This window comes from Salvelinus namaycush, chromosome 36 (assembly GCF_016432855.1).
Source record: "Salvelinus namaycush isolate Seneca chromosome 36, SaNama_1.0, whole genome shotgun sequence".
In the NCBI taxonomy this organism is placed as follows: domain Eukaryota; kingdom Metazoa; phylum Chordata; class Actinopteri; order Salmoniformes; family Salmonidae; genus Salvelinus; species Salvelinus namaycush.
The window spans coordinates 11832596-11856245 of NC_052342.1; the positions used below are offsets into that span (position 1 = coordinate 11832596).

General features: G+C 42.9%; 1 protein-coding gene across 1 annotated transcript in view; it reads right to left on the reverse strand.

The window, feature by feature from the left end:
- Nucleotides 1-23650, reverse strand: part of LOC120030233 (receptor-type tyrosine-protein phosphatase delta-like) — a 176217-nt gene that overhangs the window by 114116 nt on the left and 38451 nt on the right. Inside the window, exons 2-3 of the mRNA XM_038975579.1 lie at nucleotides 11891-12036; nucleotides 6793-6934 (exon numbers count right to left, since the gene is read on the reverse strand). Coding sequence (XP_038831507.1) covers nucleotides 6793-6934; nucleotides 11891-12036 — 288 coding nt within the window. The remainder of the gene's footprint in view (nucleotides 1-6792; nucleotides 6935-11890; nucleotides 12037-23650) is intronic.

Sequence of the window (23650 nt, forward strand, 5' to 3'; positions counted from 1 at the left end):
AGTGAATTAAACAAGTTACATCAATAAGGGATCATAGCTTTCAGCTGGATTCACCTGGCCAGTCTATGTCATGGAAAGAGCAGGTGTTCCTAATGTTTTTTTACACTCAGTGTATACTGTTTGGGTACTGGAATGTTTAGGCCTTGAAATTTACTTGTAAAAGGCCTTGTCTGGCGTGTCCATGTAGGAGATTAGTTGGTTGGATTTTTTTTGTATTCTCCAACCTTTTGGGGCCATTAACAAGTCAAATTACTGTTGTCAGGAGATGTGACAAGACATTAGCATTTTCAATCACTAAGCAACTAATTGCACCCCCAATTTTGCGACCTGAGGTTGTTACATAGGACACTGCATGACGTCTGGGAGCACCAAGCAGAAAACAACTGACCTATCTCTCCGAATCGATAATGATTCATTTATAGGGGGTTGTGTTTACTTTAATAATAAAAAAATACTGTGCCATTCTGGCCACCATGTTATCTATCATTTTCACAGTGCAATCCCAGTCCCTTTGTGGCTTCAGCAGATGTTTTCGCACTCGCTATTGGACCGTAAAGCTTCACATCCATCTTGTTAGCAGCCAGACGTGGGTCATTTTTTGCTAAACACCACATCAGCGCTCTTTTTCGTCTTAAATCATGCTCAGTACTGTACAAATACCGATTCTCCCCCTCGATGAATTAAGCAGAGACATTTTGAGAATTATCATCCACCGAGAGATCAATTTCTTCGATGACAGTCAATTCAATCTTTTTAATTACAATCATAAATAACTTGTCATTATCTGTTCCATTTTTGGTGATGAACGAGACTGGGATTTAGAATTGAGGGGAGTGCCAATACAAGACTCTTCTTTTGTCCAGCAGATTTATATTATAATGTGCAGAGTCTCCACAGTTTTTACAATCATTCAGAGGCTTGTGGTTGTTTGAAAAACGCACATATTGCAAAAGCTATCTATCTGGACAGATTTATAGAAGACAGGGACTATCTGACAATATTGATGAAATACCTCAGTCTATGGACGCGTTTAGAAGAGGGTGTAATGAAAATCCATAATGGGAAGTCTAAATAATCTGTGTCTGTTCAATTAGGCCTGATGGAATTTCCCTACAAATGACTACTTTTTGCCCTGATGGAAATAACCAACTGCCACGCTCCACCTGTTACTCAACTGCCCAGGAACCGGAAAGAAATGCACAATTCTGCTGATTTAGGAAACATGAATGAGTCAAACATCTCAGACAAGAGTATGGGATGATGGGGGTTCTTTTTTCACCCATGCACAAATAAGGTTACAGAACTTCTGATACACTTAAAACGGCTGTCTCAGGCACTTTTATAATTCTTCCATGTATTCTTCCCCTCGAAAGGAGTTCACCTGGGTTGAAGTCAGCAGGATTTTGAAAGCCTCTATTTATTGAAAAAAGTACTTCTGCAGCACAATTGAGTGTTCTGAGTCTTCTGTATTGTAGCCTGGGTCTTGGCGTCTACAGAACTTGCCGGTGAACCAAACTGAATAGCGTTCTCGCTCCTGGCCCCCTATGCTGCCTTGTTCACCTCCTGCATTGCTTTTTGCAAGCATAGTGATCTCAGGCTCTGCAATTTTACAATAGCCACCTGCTTCACCCTCACTGCATGCCTTGCTCTGGCAGTCCATGACAGCTGAGCCAGCTATTTGCTTCACGAGCAATTTGAGCACTCAGTCAATGTTTTGTTTTTTCTTTCGGGCTGTGCTTCTTTGAAGTACAACCTGAGATACAGAGTAGAGTACAGAGTAGAGGAACTTGCAGAGAAACAAAGTAATGTGAAGAATTTGCATTAAGACCCTACATCACGACACAGAAAAGTAGTTCCTAGTGGACTTGAAATGCAAATCCATGCAAAGTAGTATGGTGAAGAGGAGTAAAAAAAAATATGTGATATGTCTGTGTGGTGCTTATGAATATTCTTGGTCTAGACTTATTCTGTTCCTTGCTGGATTTAAAAAGCAAGCGTAGTCTGGGCACTGCAACTCGGGGGAATGATAAAATAAAGAATATGATATTATTTGTCCGGGTCTACTCTGACTCTGAACTTCAGACTGGGAACATTGGTTTAAGTTTATCACTGTTGTGAATCTATGCCAGTAAGGCGTACAAATACATACAGTACCAACACACAAATCAGTTTTTAATGGACATTCTTATTGGTTTACGTGGGTGGAATTATATTATCTTCCTCCTCGCTTTACAGAAGCAGATGCACTTAATTCCTTCATGCACTTAGGCTGTGTTTACACAGGCAATTCTGATATTTTTCCACTATTGGTCTTTTGACCAATCAGATCAAATCTTTTGCCAATAATTGGGTAAAAGAACAGAATTAGGCTGCCTGTGTAAACTCAGCCTTAGTTTTCTGAGGAATTTTCTCATTCCGTATTATGAATATGCACTATTCAAACTATATTCTTCTTGAGTGTCTGAAGACTGCAAAGTGTAGAAAGTTAAGTATGCATAAGCTATAGTCTACAGGCCTCTTCTGGCTATGGGTGAAAAGATAATCCTTTCCTACAACGTGGTCACTTTTACAGAGCGAGAGCACGCTGCACCACTCCTTACAAACAGAAATTATGGATTTTGTTTAGGTCTTTTTTCCATCACAGTAGAGAGTCTTTCTATTTTCCACTCTTACTATCAAGTTGAGCACATCAGCACAACTCTGCATGCTTGTGAGAATGGCGAGAGAAATCGCTGTTCACAGTATAATGGGAATATATGGATACATTAACTTCCTTAATCACGACTGAATCTGCAGCGAAGAAAGTTGACACAGCCATACCACGTGACAATAGCATACGATTGTGCTGCCTAAGTAAAATGAGGTATGTGCTTGTGTTTGGGTGCCTACATAGGAAGGCAATTATTTTAATTGAATGTCTCACTATTTAAACTAGCTAATTGCTCCAGCTGACATGTAATGGATATAGATTAGAATGACAAACTGATGGTTCTATCTCCATCTATAGAGTGTGGATACTTGGCTGACATATTGGCTGGTGCAATCAACTTTAACATTTTGAGGATCTATGTGTTATTATGTGTTATTATGTCCTGGAGGAATATGCTAAATGTCCTGCTGAATCAGAACACATGTCGTAAAATCAGATGAAAAACATCAAATGTTAAAATCCAATAGAACCCCACAGTGGAGGTGTCATAATACCCATAAAACCTAGTGGTCAAACACAATACACTTCACAAAATTGTCCATTTAAAGAAATGTAGCCAATTTATTAATTACTACATTTAGCTAACATTAGATAATTAATCCAGAGATACTTATTTTCGCCTCGATTCGGCAGTCTCGTCCAGATCCTCATGGCATTTGTCATTCTTTATGATAGCCACATTAGCAGCTAATTGGCATTACATTTTGGGAGGGTAAACACAGGCGAATATATTGATAAAAGTCACCTTAAGACAGATTTACACGGTTATCAAAACGTCACGCCAGGGTAAACCTACATGAAACACAGCCCTTATTTTAAGTGTTTCTAAAATCCCTGCTGGGAAAAATGATTGGAACCCTTTCCCTGTTTGACCGCTAGGTTTTATGGGTATTATGACTCATAAGGTGGTACTGTATGCTATATGTGGTATCAAAACTACACTATGACTCCTGCACCATTTTATCTGCTTCTCTTTAATCTTTTATCACCCTTCATCTCCTACCGTTTTCCAATTCCAATTTCAAATCAGACAACCTTAATTCAAACACCCATATCACATATGACTTAAGTCATCTCTGAGTTAATCAAAACAGAGGGAGAAAGAGATCCAAGGGGGAAAAAAGTACAATATGCAAACTAGGGCCCTCATTCATTGGACAAGTAGATTTCGGGTACGAACATCATTATGCTAGCGGTTCGCCTTTCATGCAAATTACTTTCTCTCTTTAAGCCAGGAAATTCATTGCTAATCGCATTTCCCATCAAGTCCGTGGCTCATCCAAATGCTAATATCTCTGCCACTGGATCCTTCACCTCGCAGCCCTGATGCTTCATGACTTTGGCAATTACAACAATTTTACTTTTCCCCCTTTATGGAATTAGCCATTATCTCCTCCTGGAGCAAGCTACCAGAAAAAAACAGATGCTAACCAATCTCCTAGCAAAGGCCACTGGAGCTCAAATGAACTCAATGAACAGTCACTTTATATGTATTACTTAGCAGTGTCTTCATCAGGTGATTAGTTTATGTATCTATTGCGGGCCTTGTGTGGCTGTAGCGTCTCGGCAAGAGGTATACAAGGTGGGATAGAGAATCTCTAAAGCTCCTAGCTACGCCGAAAGATTGAACTCAGATTGTAATTTTTGGTGGTATCAAACACCAAATAAAGAACCTGGCAGAGGAATTTCCCAAATAAATCTTGGCGTGCAAATACAGACCTACTGTATTCTCCAAGGGAGATACAGAACCATGTCAGAGATACATAGAGTATTTTTGGTACAAGGCAGAAAGAAACTGGTATCTCTATGGCTTTTTGTGTTATGTATTATGCATTGCAATTTAACCTTGTAAAAGTACACTACCCTTACATTGTCCTCAAACTAAACCCACCACCCTGCCCTCTAATGTAAAAGTTCACCCTTATATCCCAGCTCAGTAGACTACATGAATAAGACATGAGGCCTCCAAAATAAGTTGCGTTGCAACTTTGACAATGTTTCAATTTGGCTGGTTGTGCTGGTTATAATACACATTCTAGAGAAAAGGTATAAAGCCCCCGAAAAATAACTATTTGGTGAATATTCTCATTCAGGTAGAAATTGACAGGTCTGTTGAGGATGTGTGTGGATGGGGATGTGAAAGTGTGTGTATGCCTGGGTCTCTGCATGAGTGAGTGAGAGACATACTCTCATCTGCCTTGACCAGAGAGCATCACTTTATTGCAACACAGGAAGGGCTTTTTGCTGCGGCATATGCGGCTTCGCTCACCTTCAAACTGGTGATGGGATACAAGGAGGGGTAGGTATAGCTAAGGACAAAGTGGAATGGAATGGTAATATACATGCTAATGCCTTGGCATTGGAGCTGAGAGGCACAGGTTCAGTGAAGCAGATGCTGTGACACTCATTTCCTTCGCCAGTCTCTCTGTGTGTGCATGTGCGTGTGCGTGTGCGTGTGTGTGTGTGTGTGTGTGCACGTGCATGTTATTGTGTTTCTACACACATACATAAACACAAACACACACGTGCAGAGACATAGCGTAAACAGGGGAGAGATTGCATGAGAATCTGCCACCTTTCCTTTTCAAAGGGCCCTTGGGGACCGTGCCAGGGGCCTTTTGTTCATCTCGGTGGTGGTGATAAGGAAGAGAGGACAAGGAGCTTCAGAGAGAATATACAGAGCTGGCTCTTTTCTATAGGTGGGGAGCTGTTGTGTAATTGTGGGGGATAATGGAGCACACCTCATTCAGAATGTCAAGGGATTTTAGAGCCAATTCTCCATTCAGAGCATAACAAGTCTCTGCTTTAGAGAGATAGGTCTACAAGTACAATGTATTTTGAGTCCGGGGCCAGTAAGCATTTGCGTTTCAATAGGATGTTGTGTGTAATCAAGATAAACATTTGCTTTTTATATGTACGGTATGTAGCAGTGGTTATGATTGTGGTATCAGCAGATAACTTTAGATTTGGGACCAATTTTTGCTGTCAGTATTCAAAGTATCTCAAGCAACTGCAAGTATTACAAAGTTACAACAAAATACAGGAATCTCGCCTCCCGAATGGCGCAGTGGTCTAAGGCACTGCATCGCAGTGCTAGCTGTGCCGCTAGAGATTCTGGGTTCGAGTCCAGGCTCTGTCGCAGCTGGCCGCGACCGGGAGGCTCATGGGGTGGCGCACAATTGGCCCAGCGTCGTCCGGGTTAGGGAGGGTTTGGCCGGCAGGGATATCCATGTCTCATCGCGCACTAGAAACTCCTGTGGCGGGCCGGGCGCAGTGCACACTGACACGGTCGCCAGGTGTACGGTGTTTCCTCCGACACATTGGTGCGGCTGGCTTCCGGGTTGGATGGGCATTGTGTCAAGAAGCAGTGCGGCTTGGTTGGGTTGTGTTTCAGAGGACGCATGGCTCTCTGCCTTCGCCTCTCCCGAGTCCGTACGGGAGTTGCAACGATGAGACAAGACTGTAACTACTACCAATTGGATACCACGAAATTGGGTTGAAAAAAATAAATACAAATTAAATACAGGAATCTCATTTAGTTAGGTTACGGTAAAACTATAAGAAAATCTAAAGCATGATATTTCATGAACAATATGATGAAATTAGCTACCAGTTTTAAACCTGATTCAAATACCTTTTTCTCCAGTGAAGTGAATATTAAAGCAAGAGCAGATAAGTACAATTTAATCTGAATTGAATAGCACTCAGCATTCCATTAGAACACCAAGAGCCAGCAATGGAAAACTACTTTGCATAACTCAACCAGCATCTTAATTATTGTGTCAAGAAACTGTAAGAAAATGTGTTAACTGACTTAGAAAATCCGTATTTGGCTAAGTCGCTAATGGAGTAAGACCAATTAAGTCAGGAAATTCATCATGAGTGGAATACTGTGGCAAAACCTGAGATTCAACTAAGTGTACAATAAAGTGTGAGAAAAAGAAAAGAAAGAGGACAGACAGACAGGACAGACACACCAGACAGAGAAACAAAGAAAGTCTTGCTTACCTGGTTAGTTGAAGAAACTGAGAGTTAAAAGGAAGAGGAGTTAGCATTTTGGTTGTGGAGAAAGCAGCACCTACCACGTAAAACAGTGAGTCTCGTAGTAGCACTCAGCTCTCCAACAGTGTTGGAGGCAACACACTCGTATATGGCTTCATCTCGGGGCGTACGCAAGGGCTGAATTCTTAACACCGAGCCAGAGCCGTCATCGAAATCAATCACCTGCAGGTGCGAGAAACAAGATATGTTAAAGGAGTTTTTTTGTTCACAATCAGTGACGGAAGTTTGCACAGAGCAATTCCAACCACTCCTGCAGAAGAGTATAAACACATTTGTCCTACAACACTGATGGTGCAAAAAACACTGTGCTTCCCATCAGAAAACAATGGAAGCTGCTATGGCTAGTATACCCTAACATCAGCTCCTTATTTGAGTGAGTGTTTGGCTCTTTTCTCAATTGTCTATAAAGACCATCCACCCTTCACCTCCTCTCCTGAAAGATGTTTCCAGGTGAAAGCCAGCCTGAAGCAAGCTTCCACCAAATTGGTTTTCCCCTGTCATGTCTTTTCAATTAAGAGCAGGTGAAGGGGGAGACAAGGAGAGGATGGATTTTCAAGCAATTGATATAGAACCTACGTGTGCATCGCATTGTATGTGTTTGAGGAAGAGATACCACATCTGTAGTATGTACAGTTGAAGTCGGAAGTTTACATACATCTTAGCCAAATACATTTCAAATCAGTTTTTCACAATTCCTGACATTTAATCCTAGTAAAAATTCCCTGTCTTAGGTCAGTTAGGATCACCACTTTATTTTAAGAATGTGAAATGTCAGAATAATAGTAGAGAGAAGGATTTATTTCAGGTTTCATTTCTTTCATCACATTCCCAATGGGTCAGAAGTTTACATACACTCAATTAGTATTTGGTAGCATTGCCTTTAAATCGCTAAACTTGGGTCAAACGTTTCTGATAGGCTTCTAATAGCTTCCCACAATAAGTTGGGTGAATTTTGGCCCATTCTTTGTGACAGAGCTGGTGTAACTGAGTCAGTTTTGTAGGCCTCCTTGCTCGCACACGCTTTTTCAGTTCTGCCCACACATTTTCTATAGGATTGAGGTCAGAGCTTTGTGATGGCCACTCCAATACCTTGACTTCGTTGTCCTTAAGCCATTTTGCCACAACTTTGGAAGTATGCTTGGGGTCATTGTCCATTTGGAAGACCCATTTGCGACCAAGCTTTAACTTCCTGACTGGAATGTCTTGAGATGTTGCTTCAATATATCCACAGAATTCTCCTTCCTCATGACGCCATCTATTTTGTGAAGTGCACAAGTCCCTCCTGCAGCAAAGCACCCCCACAACATGATGCTGCCACCCCTGTGCTTCACGGTTGGGATGGTGTTCTTCGGCTTGCAAGCCTCCCCCTTTTTCCTCCAAACATAACGATGGTCATTATGGCCATTTTTGTTTCATCAGACCAGAGGACATTTCTCCAAAAAGTACGATCTTTGTCCCCGTGTGCAGTCGCAAACCGTAGTCTGGCTTTTTTATGGCGGATTTGGAGCAGTGGCTTCTTCCTTGCTGAGCGGCCTTTCAGTTTATGTCGATATAGGACTCGTTTTACTGTGGATATAGATAACTTTTGTACCCGTTTCCTCCAGCATCTTCACAAGGGCCTTTGCTGTTGTTCTGGAATTGATTTGCACTTTTCGCACCAAAGTACGTTCATCTCTAGGAGACAGAACTCGTCTCCTTCCTGAGCAGTATGACAGCTGCGTGGTCCTATGGTGTTTATACTTGCATACTATTGTTTGTACAGATGAATGTGGTACCTTCAGGTGTTTGGAAATTGCTACCAAGGATGAACCAGACTTGTGGAGGTCTACAATTCTTTTTCTGAGGTCTTGACTGATTTCTTTTGATTTTCCCATGATGTCAAGCAAAGAGGCACTGAGTTTGAAGGTAGGCCTTGAAATACATCCACAGGTACATCTCCAATTGACTCAAATTATGTCAATTAGCCTATCAGAAGCTTCTAATGCCATGACATAATTTTCTTGAATTTTCCAAGCTGTTTATAGGCACAGTAAACTTAGTGTATGTAAACTTCTGACCCACTGTAATTGTGATACAGTGAATTATAAATGAAATAATCTGTCTGTAAACAAGTGTTGGAAAAATTACTTGTGTCATGCACAAAGTAGATGTCCTAACCGACTTGCCAAAACTATAGTTTGGGGAGTGGTTGAAAAACAAGTTTTAATGACTCCAACCTAAGTGTATTTAAACTTCCGACTTCAACTGTAGATAATAATGTCATCATTGTGACTATTGATCAAAGTTTTGCATGGCTAGTTACGGCCTTAGACTGTTGTTTGTGTTATGATTGACTATCCATTGGTATAGTTATTACCAGATCAGTTGTGTTCAGAGAGCCATTATTAGTTATATGCATCTTATTATTATCTAGTGATGTACTGGAAGATTAAATATAATATACACCACATGGCCAAAAGTAAGTATATGGACACTTGCTTCCATTCAGCCACATGAGCATTAGTGAGGTCGGGCACTGATGTTGAGCGATTAAGCCTGGCTAGCAGTCAGTTTTTCAAGTCATCCCAAAGGTGTTCGATGGAGTTGAGGTCAGGGCTCTGTGCAGGCCAGTCAAGTTCTTCCACACCGATCTCGACAAACCATTTCTGTATGGATCTCGCTTTGTGCACAGGGGCAATGTAATCAGGAAAACTTTTGCCACCAGAACCACAGAATCGTCTAGAATGTCATTGTATGCTGTAGCGTTAAGATTTCCCTTCACTGGAACTTAGGGGCCTAGCCGAAACATGAAAAACAGCCCCAGACCATTATTCCTCCTCCACCAAACTTTACAGTTGGCACTATGCATTCGGGGGGTAGCATTCTCCTTGCATTCATCAAACTCAGATTGCTCTGTCATACTGCCAGATGGTAAAGCGTGATTCATCACTCCAGAGAACGCGTTTGCACTGCTCCAGAGTCCAAAGGCGGCGAGCTTTACACCACTCCAGCCGACGCTTGGCAATGCACATTGTGATCTTAGGCTTGTGTGCGGCTGCTCGGCTATGGAAACCCATTTCATGAAGCTCCTGATGGAAAGTTATTGTGCTGACGTTGCTTCCCGAGGCAGTGAGTGTTGCAACTGAGGACAGACAATTTTTACGCTCTACTCGCTTCAGCACTCGGCGGTCCCATTCTGTGAGCTTGTGTGGCCTAAAACTTCACGGCTGAGCCGTTGTTTCTCCTAGACGTTTCCCCTTCACAATAACAGCACTTACAGTTGACCGGGCAGCTCTAGCAGGGCAGAAATTTGACTAACTGACTTGTTAGAAAGGTGAATCCTATGACGGTGCAATGTTGAAATTCATTGAGCTCTTTAGTATGGGCCATTCTACTGGTAATGTTTGTCTATGGAGATTGCATGGCTGTGTGCTCGATTTTGTACACCTGTCAGCAACGGGTGTGGCTGAAACAGCCTATTCTACTGATTTGAAGGGGTGTCCACATCCTTTTGGCCATGTAGTGTAAATTCAAAGATGGCTCACAGCTCTCTGACATCAACTTTGGATCCAAAATATGAGCTGATCTTGTGTATCAATTATTGGGAAGATAATCAAAGAGGCCAACTAACTTTAAGAATGGGAAAGTATCCATTGGCCAGAACGAATCATTTGGACTTTTATGTCTGTTTTATATTGCATGTACATTTTGGTTCGCCCCACTCTTAAAGTTAACAAACTATTAAAAACATTGAAATATTTCAATGGGACAGAACAATAACAAACAATTAAATGTGGTTCGATAAATAGTGACGAACAATTGTTATCACCATGACGTGATAGCAGTACAAAAAGACATGACCAATTGTTTTGGACATACAACACATAAAATGTTCACAAACGGGTGTTTTGTAGCTTTTACAGCTATCGTTCCATGCTGTATACTCACTGTTTTTAGAAAGCCCTGTATCATAACTCATTTTTATGCATTTTTAGGTAGGTTTAAAAAAAAAATTGACTGTTAAGAACCTCTGCTTCATATACAGACACACAAGCACAAACACACACGCAGAAAGGCCGGCCTCGACACTCACTGGTACAGTTCAGAGCATATCATTTCATGTGTTAGTTGAACAAAACACCTTGACGGTTCAGTGGCCAAGCGACAAGGGCACATTTGGGCAATCATTGCAAGAGCGCGTGATGATGGTAAGTAAAAGTGCTCCCTTTCCCATTTCAAACTCAAAGAGAAAGAAAATTGGGTTGAGAAAGTCTCAGTGTTTCTGTAAAGGGAAATGGGCTTTGTTAGGGATGAGGAGCCGGCCGCGTGAGTGAGTGGGGGAATAAAGGCGTGGCAAGCAAGCCTCGCAGCGGCGATGGGTGAGTTAGCGAGCTAGTGCATTAGCATTCAGTACGTGCAGCGGCACAAATGTGATGAACTCTGATAAGATTCGATTCCTGCCCGACCTGTGAGACGCCAAAGACTCTCCAAATCCAGATAACCCATTACTGCTGAGTAGTAGTATGGCAAGGAGAGAGGAAGGTGTTTGTTCATATCACACTGTGATACACTCCGAAAGGGAATGACACAGAAATTTATAGAAATCTTATCAGTGTTCGTAGATGATGTGTTATTTGTCATGGCGATTAAAGAGAAGGACAAATCAAAGCTTGCAGCCAAACAAAACAGCGAGGGGGACATGCATTTAGACATGCATTTAGATAAATGCCACGAAGCAAAAGACCTTTGAACTACAGAGATACACTTCTCCCTCGTTTTGCATAAGCAGCCAAATTCAGCATGATGTTAATATAGGTATCTGGGTCACACCATTTCTTCCCCCTTTTCTTTCTTTCACTCCCCATCATTCTTTCTGTATTTCTTTAATTACAAATATGTCCCAGATCGCTGTGTACTTGCTCATTAAATCTCATGCATGTTAGATGGCTGGGCCAGCATGATTATGAAAGCCTGCTCATGCGTGGTGGCAAAGGCGGGCATGTGATTTGGGAGATCGGGGGGATGGATTATGTGTTAGAGGTTTGGAGAGGGACGGGAGGGGGGGATAGGGGTACCAAAAGCACTGTTGAGCATTCCCGTTTTGTCGAGCGTTTTACATCAGAACAATAGACCTAATACCTCAAATCTCTGGTTGCTGACTTTCTTCCCCTTCTTGTTCCAAACTATCTTGGGGCGTGGGTCTCCCGTTGCTTGGCAGATGAATGATGCCACGCCTCCTTGCACGCCCGTTTGGTCATTAGGGGTTCTCAAAAACTTTGGTGGTGCTGGAGAGAGAGGGAGGGAGAGAAAGAGTGAGGACATAAATAGTTATCGAAGGTGCTAAGTGTTGCAGAGAGAAAGTGATTTATCTTCCTTATGAACGCGCCAAGACCAGAAAGTCACAAAGTTGCAGATTTCAGCACTTGCATGTTATCACTAAGAGGATTGTCTTTGGAGGTCAAGCCAGACTCCGTTTGGAGACTGCATTGCCTTCTCAATGTGAGTGGAAACATAAGATCTGATACTTGTAAAATGATGCAATCAAGAGAAGTAGGAATACATACAGCACCAGTCAAAAGCTTGGACACACTTACTCATTCAAGGGTTTTTCTTACTTTTTTACTATTTTCTACATTGTTGAATAATAATGAAGACATCAAGACTATGAAATAACACAAATGGAATCATGTTGTAACCAAAAAAGTGTTATAGAAATCAAAATATATGTTATATTTGAGATTCTTGAAAGTAGCCACCCTTTGCCTTGATGACAGCTTTGCACACTCTTGGCATTCTCTCAACCAGCTTTATGAGGTAGTCACCTGGAATACATTTCAATGAACAGGTGTTAAAAGTAAATTTGTGGAATTTCTTTCCTTCTTAAATGTGTTTGAGCCAATCCGTTTTGCTATGACATGGTATGGGTGTTATACAGAAGACAGCCCTATTTGGTAAAAGACCAAGTCCATATTATGGCAGGTGTTGTAAATCAAGTCATCAATTTAGAGTACAATACCGTATAGGCACTAAATGTTAGAACCACCTTTGGAAGCGATTATAGCTGTGAATCCTTCTGGTTAAGTCTCTAAGAGCATTCCACACCTGGACTGTGCAACATTTGCTCATTATTCTTTTCAAAATTCTTCAAGCTCTGTCAAATTAGTTGTTGATCATTGCTAGACAACTGTTCAGGTCTTGCCATAGATTTCCAAGCAGATTTAAGTCAAAAGTGTAACTCAGCCCGTGAGGAACATTCACTATCTTCTTGGTAAGCAACTCCAGTGTAGATTTTGCCTTGCGTTTTAGGTTATTATCCCACTGAAAGGTGAATTAATCTCCCAGTGTCTGGTGGAAAGCATACTGAACCAGGTTTTCCTCTAGGATTTGGCCGGTGCTTAGCTCCATTTGAAAAACTCCCCAGTCCTTAACGATTACAAGCATACCCATAAAATGATGCAGCCACCACTATGCTTGAAAATATGGAGAGTGGTACTCAGTAATGTCTTGTATTGGATTTTCCCCAAACATAAAATGTTATATTCAGGACAAAAAGTGAATTGCTTTGCCACATTCTTTGCAGTATTACTTTAGTGCCTTGTTGCAAACAGGATGCATGTTCTGTACAGGCTTCCTTCTTTCACTCTGTCCATTAGGTTAGTATTGTGGAGTAACTACAATGTTGTTGATCCATCCTCAGATTTCTCCTGTCACATGCATTAAACTATGTAACTTTTTAAAGTTACATAAAGTTTTGAAAGTCACCATTGACCTCATGGTGAAATCCCTGAGCGATTTCCTTCCTCTCTGGCAACTGAGTTAGGAAGGACGCCTGTATCTTTGTAGTGACTGGGTGTATTGATACATCATCCAAAGTGTCAATAATAACTTTGCCATGCTCAAAGGGATATTCAATGTTTGTTTCTAAAAAAAAGTTCACAGAGTAAGCCCTTTCAGCAGGACAATAACGTATAACGCAAGGCCAAATCTACACTTGAGTTTCTTACCAAGAAGACAGTGAATGTTCCTGAGTGGCCGAGTTACAGTTTTGGCTTAAATCTGCTTGAAAATCTATGGCAAGACCTGAAAATAGTTGTCCACTTTGACATTACAGAGTATTCTGTGTATATCTTCGACAAAATATGACAATTAAAACCATTTTAACCCCACTTTGTAACACAACAAAATGTGGAAAAAGTATGTCTACTGTATGTCTACCTGACATATGTCGGATGACATGTCTGGTGAAGGTTTGAACGACACATATATCCATTGTTTAGCTGGAATGGAATGTTCGTCTCCAGTATATTTCACTGTGATATGTGGTTGTCTCACCTAGCTATCTTAAGATGAATGCACTTACTGTAAGTCATTATTATATATATATATATATATATATATATATATATATGTCACAAATGTATCATTTGTAGTTCTTTATTAAAATGTAGTTTTGTTACATTTGACTGTGTAAAACCTAGCAGTACTACATTTAGCAAAAAAACATGATTATTTGTCTCTGAAATGAAACCATCAAGTGATAGATTTTAAACAAATACATGTCTATCATTGACCAACCCCATGCCTATTAGATAGTGAAAAATCACACCAATCGTTTTCATAATTTCTTTAAAAAAGAAAAGCTAATTTACCAATATTTCTGAAAATTGATATCTAGTGTTTCGGAATTAAACTCTTCAAATAAATGTTTAAAGGTACTTTACGTTTGTTATTGGGGATAAGATTGGATAACAAGTTATTTATTTGTTGTCACATTACTTTGCTGATGCTTCCTATAGTTGCACAATATTAGTAGTGAATCATGCCATTTAGCAATCATTGGCAAGAGAAACAGTTGCAAAGTTGGCTAAGCTACCAGCCGGGTGAATCTACATAAGTTTAGCACACTCTACAAAATTACACAGTAACTATTTTCCTCTCTTGTTGTGTATGAACATGAGTTACTAGTATCCTCAACGTTAGTGACACAAAAGGTCACTGTGAGACAGTCTGGTCATATTAAATATATATATAATTCAACGCTCCTACCCACATCCATCTAGGCAAGCTGTTTCATATCACACAGTGCATAATGTGTATGTACTGTTTTATGGGACATACATCTCGTGGCCCCTTGACCCCCATTTTGTCTCTAATGACCGAGGCCAACTTTTTCCAAACATTACAGAGAAACAGAAGGCAGGCGATGATTGATGCTCAACATGGGTCTTTGCAGCTGGCATGCTAACGTTAACACTGAAATTGGACTGAGCTCGCCTCCCTAAAGAGAAGAGAAGCTCTAACCAGCTCTGCCACCCCTCCCCCCAACTCAGAATGTTGCAGAACAGGTGTGGCCAAACATCCTTCTGGATAGCTATTGGCTATGCAAGTTGAGCTAATCAAGGTACTAATGAGCATTTAGTGGTAGAAACAGGTATACTAGAACAATGTTGGAACAAAAGGCTGTACAGACAGTAGACTGTCCAGGAGGAGGGCTGGAGGAAGATTTTATAACCCTTGTTATAGAATAAAACAACTTTTGAATAACTATCCCACATAACAGCCATGACCACACAGACTTGTCTAACAGTGTGTGGAGAACATATCGCTATCTCACATTTTGTTATCCCTGGAAAACCACCCACTTGGCATTGGGGCTTGTATCCCGCGTAAATGAGAACCGTTCTTGATAAGAGCTCTGGCAAGGATCTGATTGGCCATGCGAAGGTTTTCTAAGCCCTAATTGGTGCTCGCAATTCAGCACAACTAGTCAAGTGTAAAGGCAATAAGGGACAGAAATGTAAAACATGCAGGGGAGGAGTGTGAGATGGGAACAGCGTTTTCTTTGTCCGACCATGGCATGTGTAGACAGCCATGAGAAATTGACAGTTGATGGAATTTCACACTATATGATATTGTTCGTTTTACATGTCCATTGTCACAAGAGTCAGAGAAGTGTAGTTTTAAGAACTGTAAATCCCTACTTTTTAAACTTTGCTCATGATCAGCACCTCGTACCCACATTATCTGGGGATATTGTTTGATTAAACATCTCATTCCACAAAATGAATCGGTTGATTTATTGTTGATCTGTCCAAGGAAACCCCTATTTTACAAGGAATACATGTATTGTACATGTACACGCATGGCCCAATGGACACACAACACATTAGGGTTGGGAATTGCCAGGGACCTCACGATACGATATTGTTACAATACTTAGGATACAATTTGTATTGCGATTCTCCTGATTCAATATGTATTGTGATTTGATACTGTGATATTATTGCAATTTGATGTTCCAAACATATTTCTCACTACATGTCTGCTGCAGAGAGAAGAGAGAGCATGAGAAAATTCAAAAATTTGTTTTGATCAGTCATGGAAATAAAAGTGCTGAAAACATATCGGCTCACTATTTAAAAAGAAGATGGAGAACTAAGCTATAGGATGAAAAATATCAGAGTTTGGCGCATGTATAGCTGACTAGCGCTAGCTACCACTACCTAGCAAAAATCTAACAAAAATACAAATATATTTTTTTTACAAAGTATCGATATGACATCGTCCAAAATAATAAAGCGATATGTAACTGTATCGATTTTTCCCCCATCATTACAACACATGAAAACGATTGCACCATAAAGAAGAAGTAATCGCTCTCAGAAGTGGAGGTGATATCCTAAGAGGATTAAAATGATAACATCATTATCATCATGATCATTGTTATGACCATTACACATCTTCATTTTTCATCTGTCCTCTTTTATGTAAAAATGCAATGTTAGGGTTTTAATAGCTTACAGTTTTTTACGATTGCTGACACACTACAATTGAACTTTTCCCACAATTAGCAAAACCTTACACTCAAGGAGCAAAACACAAGGCTAGATTTGCACAACTGTAAGCACATTGTCAGCTTCACACTATTTGCAAAACATTACACACAGTGATTTGCAAAACACTAAACACACTTGTATACATCAGACACAGAAGTATATCATGATGTCACTTCCTTGCAATTCAAAAGCACTGACTGTCAAATAAACACACCTATGAGCCAATCTGTTAAACACAGCCATCAGGTGCACAAACACATGATTGCTAAATTGTAGACACACCAATCAGGTTTAAGCACTATAAAAATGCAGGAGGTAGGTTCACCTGCCTTCAACCAAAATGCCTTCAACCAATATAATCAATGTCACAGGGCAACGTGGGGGTAACATCACCATTTGCGCTGCCATTTCACAGCATGGGGTTGTCCTCTATCATGCCAAAATGGGCCTTTACAACACACCTCACATTCTCTAATTTTTGGACCGATTGCACCACATCGTCACAGTAGGTAATGAAATGCACCAGATGCAATACACGGTCTTCTGGGACAATGTGTCATTCCACCGCTCTGCTTTGGTCCAGAACTGGTTTCAACACCATCCACAGTTGACAGTACTATACCTTCCACCATACTCTCCGTTTCTAAACCCTATCAAAGAGTTTTTCTCTGCATGGCGGTGGAAGGTTTACGATCTCCAGCCCCAGGCTCAGGTACCCCTCATTCAGGCCATGGAGGACGCCTGTGACCAAGTCGACGGCGCAGCTGTGCAAGGATGGATTCGACATTCAAGACGGTTCTTCCCGCGTTGTCTTGCTAATGATGATATTGCTTGTGATGATGAAATTCTCTGGCCAGATCCAGCTAGGCGAAGAGATAATGTATAGTATGTTTACTGTAGTATTTTCTGTACAATATTGTCAGTTTTTTTCTGATAATTTTTTATGTTTGTTGTTGTTGTTATTTACTGTAATTGTAACCTGTACTGGATACAGTATTTTAAGTTTGTCTGTTGTTTGCTGAGCTAACAGTGTTATGCACACTACTGTAGTAGCATGAAAACTGGGACATGTTTTGTTGTGATTCTCCATGTTGACATGTTGACTGATTTGGGTATATGGAGAGAAATAAATGATATTTTCCTCAGTCTGCAGCGTTGGTCTTGTGTAGTGTTTGTATAGTTGCACTTTCTCTGTGTACTTCATTTACACTACTCTAATCACTGACAATTAGACTTGCTAAAAGTGTTTTAGGTTAGCAACAGCAGTGTGTAACTGGTTCAAAAAGATTGAAGTCATATGAAATGTGTGTGTTTCGTATGGTAACAAAATATCATTTTTATGAAGTCGTGTATAGTTTTGACAAAAGTGTTCCATTTTGCAAATGATCTGAAGTGTTGTGCTACTTTGGTGTAGGGTTGTGCTAATTGTGTGTAGTGTTTTGACAAACCGGGCCCTGTTTTCAAAATTGTGCTTAAACAATTGAAAAAAACTGTAAGTTCGCCAGTCAGCTGCTGAGACAATAGGATAGGCTACATAGGCAGGCGTGAGACATACCACCTCAGCCTGAGACGAGATGGAATATGAGGTATGACTCCATCTGTCCCTGTGCCGAACAACCGTTTTCCTTTTATTTGATCACTTCAGTGGGTCATTAGGGGCCACACAGCTGCAATAATACCAGGATCGGCTGAATCACCTCTGCTGTGAGTGTGTGTGTGTGTGTGTGTGTGTGTGTGTGTGTGTGTGTGTGTGTGTGTGTGTGTGTGTGTGTGTGTGTGTGTGTGTGTGTGTGTGTGTGTGTGTGAGATCGTCAGCAGTACTGAAACTGAACAAATGAACCTGAAGGGTTTATAGAGAAGTGACATGAGACATGTTGCCTGCAATGAAAAGGGCACAACAACAACAGGCTGGCAGATGGCTCTCCATTGTCAAAGGCGACTAGGAAATCACCAAACACACACACACACACACACACACACACACACACACACACACACACACACACACACACACACAAACACAAACACACACACACACACACACACACACACACACACACACACACACACAGGTGTGCTGCCGGGTCTACAGCACACAATTTGTAAGTGACAAAAAAAGATGGCGTAATATCTGCGTTGTACAGTATCTTATTGTCTGCTGGGCTGGGGAGTGGTTGCATTGTGGCGTCTGGCTGAACAGGGCTGGATGGGTAATTGATATGCTGTTGGGCTGTTTGCTCCGGGGGCCATCTATTATGGCTCAACGCCTCTCCCTGCGTGGGCTGTGATGGACTATGATGACACGAATGGGGATTCGCAATGGAGGTGAGAGAGAGGGGAAAAGTCATCTCACAATGGGGAATGATTGAGGCGTGACATGGAAGAAATTGTGTTTTTACAGACAAGGGCGCCAGATATCATGATGAAACCCCTATTCAAGTCTGGCTGTGACGCACAACTGCTTTTTGTGGGGATTTGTTGACGGGGATATGTTGACGCAGATATTGAGGAAGATCACCCCAGATCTAGGATCATATTACCCTAACCTTTACCATTGGGGAGTAAGAGGGGAGCAGAACATACTGTATCTGACTCAGTGTCAGATCCAGTGTCTTCTAACTACTCCTGTCACTTTTTAAACATGCTACGATCTGTTGTTATGCTCATTGAACGAAAAGGGAGATCTCAGGAGAGAGGCAGACGTTGATGCGGGAGTGCCTCTGCTACTGGCTATTGTCAAAATGTACATTTAAATGTAGAGGGGGCACGATAGAAACCAAAGGGATAACTGTGCAATACGTAGAGACTGCACTGCATCTTAGTTTAGAAAGTGTCAGTCAAGACGAGGGTGACATCAAATAGTGTGCTGTCATAAAATCTGTTACTAAAGCCATTTGGGTGTCTAAAAAAAATCCCTACTTAAGAGCTTATGGCTAATGGGTACAACAAGGGGAAAACATTGCTTTAGAGTTAAAAACAAAAACAAATATGGTGCTTATCGATCTATGGTCAGAATATTATAGGAGGGGATGATGGCAACAAAAACCGAACAATCTCACACCTCGCTAGCCCCGGTCGTCACTTTGGAAAGGTGCCTCGGTAGCTTCTTCGCTGGGTTCCCCTTAAATCAACCTAAATTATTGAGGCTAGCTCTGCTAATCCGCTGTTAAGCTGTCGCCCACAAACAAATGAAAAGTGTAAAGCCCGGTGCAAGCTAAAACATTAGTGGCGCTGTGCCCATGCTACCGCCATTCCACTCTGCCGCGGGCCATTATATAACCTTGTCCGTATTCACTAAGTTGAATGAAAAAAAAGCCAAGCTTCAAAGCATCCCCCTGCTCCCTTTTTCAATTTAACCAGGGTAGACACAGTATTAATAATTTGGTGACTGAAAAGCCTGTACCGCTCTTAAGAACACTGTGTCCGGGGGTCTGTGTAGCAGAGAGACTCACGACTGGCAGTGGGTTTTTAATGCTGGATCTTAAAAGGGGGGCTTGAATACTTTTTAACAGAGCAGGTGATCTATGGCAGGATCTTCACCACCTCCTCTGTAGCCTTTTTGCAAGCTTTATTCCCCGTACTGCTAAATGTGATGTTTTTTATGTCATTGCCTTAATGTCTAAAAGGGGGCAGACAAATAAAACATTGCGGGTAGTAAAGGTTTTATTCTAATCTATACAGGTTTCATAATTTTCTATACAGGTTAACATAATTCGGTCACATCCATTTTTAACCACTCCTCCCCCACCTAGTTCACATGAAGTAATAGTCTGATCCGCCAATGAGGTCATAGCGGGATCAAAAGTTGGGATGGTGTGGAGCATTATGGGAGATTAACCCGAAATATGGCCGACGTTGTTGTAGTGGCAGCTGCTGCACAGAGTTTCTTTTTTTACTGTGGCTAGCTACGAAATCAAACGTTACTTTCTCAATGCTTATTAGCTCAACGAAGACCCAAGTATGTGTGTGAAAGTGCTTTGAGAGGAATTGGCAAGAAGTCCCCATTCTTTTGCTTTATTATTGTATTAGGGCTGTGTGATTTAGGACTGCCTTTTAACTATTCTTTCTATAGAAATTGCAGAGGCGGCATGCAACAGGGCAAATGCGCTTTAGAGCACCAATTACAGAATAAGGCTGCCATTTTGGCAAAACTATAGGAATCATTCGGAGGTCAGTCTGGTTTTAAACTGATTTGATTTGGAAGAAAGTATATCAGTTCATAACTTTGTGACCAAATGGATTTTCAAAGCTTCGTGGAAAGGAAGAAATTATTATATTTTTTGCCAAATTCTCCTCAGGGAGTGCTTCTGTTTTTGGGGGGGGGGGGGGGGGGGGTTGTGCTAAAAGTCTCCATTCATTGCCCGTTTGTTTGAAATTGGCTTAGCGTCCAGACAAACATAGCCCTGAGACATTCTCTTCAAAATGATCTGAAAGCGGAGCTTCAACTCCACTCGTAATGGCAAAGCTATTGAGCCTTCGCCACAGGTAGTGTTCTAACTGCCAGACCATTTAAGAGTATGAATTAAGAGGTCGAGAAGGGTGCATTTGTCACGTTCCTGACCTATTTCTGTTAGTTTGTTGTATGTGTTAGTTGGTCAGGACGTGAGTTTGGGTGGGCATTCTATGTTTTCTGTTTCTATGTTGGTTTAAGGGTTGCCTGGTATGGCTCTTAATTAGAGGCAGGTGTTTTGCGTTGTCCTCTAATTGAGAGTCATATTTAGGTAGGTTGTTTCACAGTGTTCGTTGTGGGTGGTTGTCTCCTGTGTCAGTGTTTGTCGCACCATACGGGACTGTTCGGTATGTTTGTACATCGTCATTTTTGTGTAGTCTATTTTTCCCTGTTCGTGCGTTCTTCGTGTTTTATTGTAAGTTTGTATGTCTAGGTTTGTCTACACATTCGTTTTGTTATTTTGTTAGTTAATTCAAGTCTAGTTCGTTTTCTGTCTTAGTTGTTTCGTCGTGTCTTTATTAAATCATGTCATTTCACAAAGCTGCGCCTTGGTTCAATCACTACTCCTCCTCTTCGGTTGAAGAGGAGGAGGACTGCCGTTACAGAACCACCCACCAATCTAGAACCAAGCAGCATAAGTTCGAGCAGTGGAACACGCAACAGGAGAGGCTTAATTATTTGGAGAAATGGACATGGGAGGAAGACCTAGAAGGCAAAGGACCCTGGGCGCAGCCAGGAGAATATCGCCGCCCCAAAGCTGAGCTGGAGGCAGCGAAAGCAGAGAGGCGGCGATATGAGGAGGCAGCTAGGAAGCAAGGCTGGAGACCGGAGAATCAAGCCCAAAACTGCAGATATGAGGGGACGCGTCTAGCACGGAAGCCCGAAAAGCCCGTGAGTACTACCCAAAAATTTCTTGGGGGGGGGCTAAGAGGTAGTGGGCCAAGGGCAGGTAGGAGACCTGCGCCCACTTACCAGGCTAACCGTGGAGAGCGGGAGTACGGGCAGACACCGTGTTACGCAGTAGAGCGCACGGTGTCTCCTGTACGTGTGCATAGCCCAGTGCGGGTTATTCCACCTCCCCGCACTGGTAGGGCTAGATTGAGCATTGAGCCAAGTGCCATGAAGCCGGCTCTACATATCTGGCCACCAGTACGTCTCCTTGGGCCGGCTTACATGGCACCAGCCTTACGCATGGTGTCCCCGGTTCGCCTACATAGCCCGGTGCGGGTTATTCCACCTCCTTGCACTGGGCGGGCGACGGGGAGCATTCAACCAGGTAAGGTTGGGCAGGCTCGGTGCTCAAGGGAGCCAGTACGCCTGCACGGTCCGGTATTTCCGGCGCTACCTCCCCGCCCCAGCCCAGTACCACCTGTTCCTCCTCCACGCACTCTCCCTATGGTGCGTGTCTCCAGTCCGGTGCCTCCAGTTCCGGCACCACGCACTAAGCCACCTGTGCGTCTCCAGAGCCCTGTACACACTGTTCCTTCTCCCCGTACTCGTCCTGAGGTGCGTGCCCTTAGCCTGGTACCACCAGTGCCGGTACCACGCACTAGGCCTATAGTGCGCTTTGAGAATTCAGTGTGCCCTGTCCCTGCTCCCCGCACTAGGCTTGAAGTGCGTGTCTCCAGTCCGGTGCCTCCAGTTCCGGCACCACGCACCAGGCCTACAGTGCGTCTCAGCCGGCCAGAGTCTGCCGTCTGCCCAATGGCGCCTGAACTGTCCGTCTGCCAAGCGCCGCATGAACTGCTCGTCTGTATTGAGCCTGCAAAGCCGCCCGTCTGCCATGAGCCTACAGAGCCTTCCGCCAGACAGGAGCCGCTAGAGCCTTCCACCAGACAGGAGCAGCCAAAGCCTTCCGCTAGACAGGATCAGTCTGAGCCATCCGTCTCCTCTGAGCCATCCGTCTCCTCAGCGCCGTCTGAGCCATCCGTCTCCCCAGCGCCGTCTGAGCCATCCGTCTCCCCAGCGCCGTCTGAGCCATCCGTCTCCCCAGCGCCGTCTGAGCCATCCGTCTCCCCAGCGCCGTCTGAGCCATCCGTCTGTCCCGAGCCGTCAGAGCCGATAGTCAGTCAGGAGCCGCTAGAGCCAGTCGTCAGTCAGGATCTGCCAGAGCCGCCAACCAGACAGGATCTGCCAGAGCCGCCAACCAGACAGGATCTGCCAGAGCCGTCAGCCAGTCATGAGCTGCCTTCCAGTCATGAGCTGCCTTCCAGTCATGAGCTGCCTCCCAGTCATGAGCTGCCTCCCAGTCATGAGCTGCCTCCCAGTCATGAGCTGCCTCCCAGTCATGAGCTGCCTCCCAGTCATGAGCTGCCTCCCAGTCATGAGCTGCCTCCCAGTCATGAGCTGCCCTCCAGTCATGAGCTGCCTTCCAGTCATGAGCTGCCCTACAGCCATGAGCGGCCAGAGCCGTCAGACAGTCATGAGCTGCCCTCCAGTCATGAGCTGCCCTCCAGTCATGAGCTGCCTCCCAGTCATGAGCTGCCCTCCAGTCATGAGCTGCCCTCCAGTCATGAGCTGCCCTCCAGTCATGAGCTGCCCTCCAGTCATGAGCTGCCCTCCAGTCATGAGCTGCCTTCCAGTCATGAGCTGCCCTACAGCCATGAGCGTCCA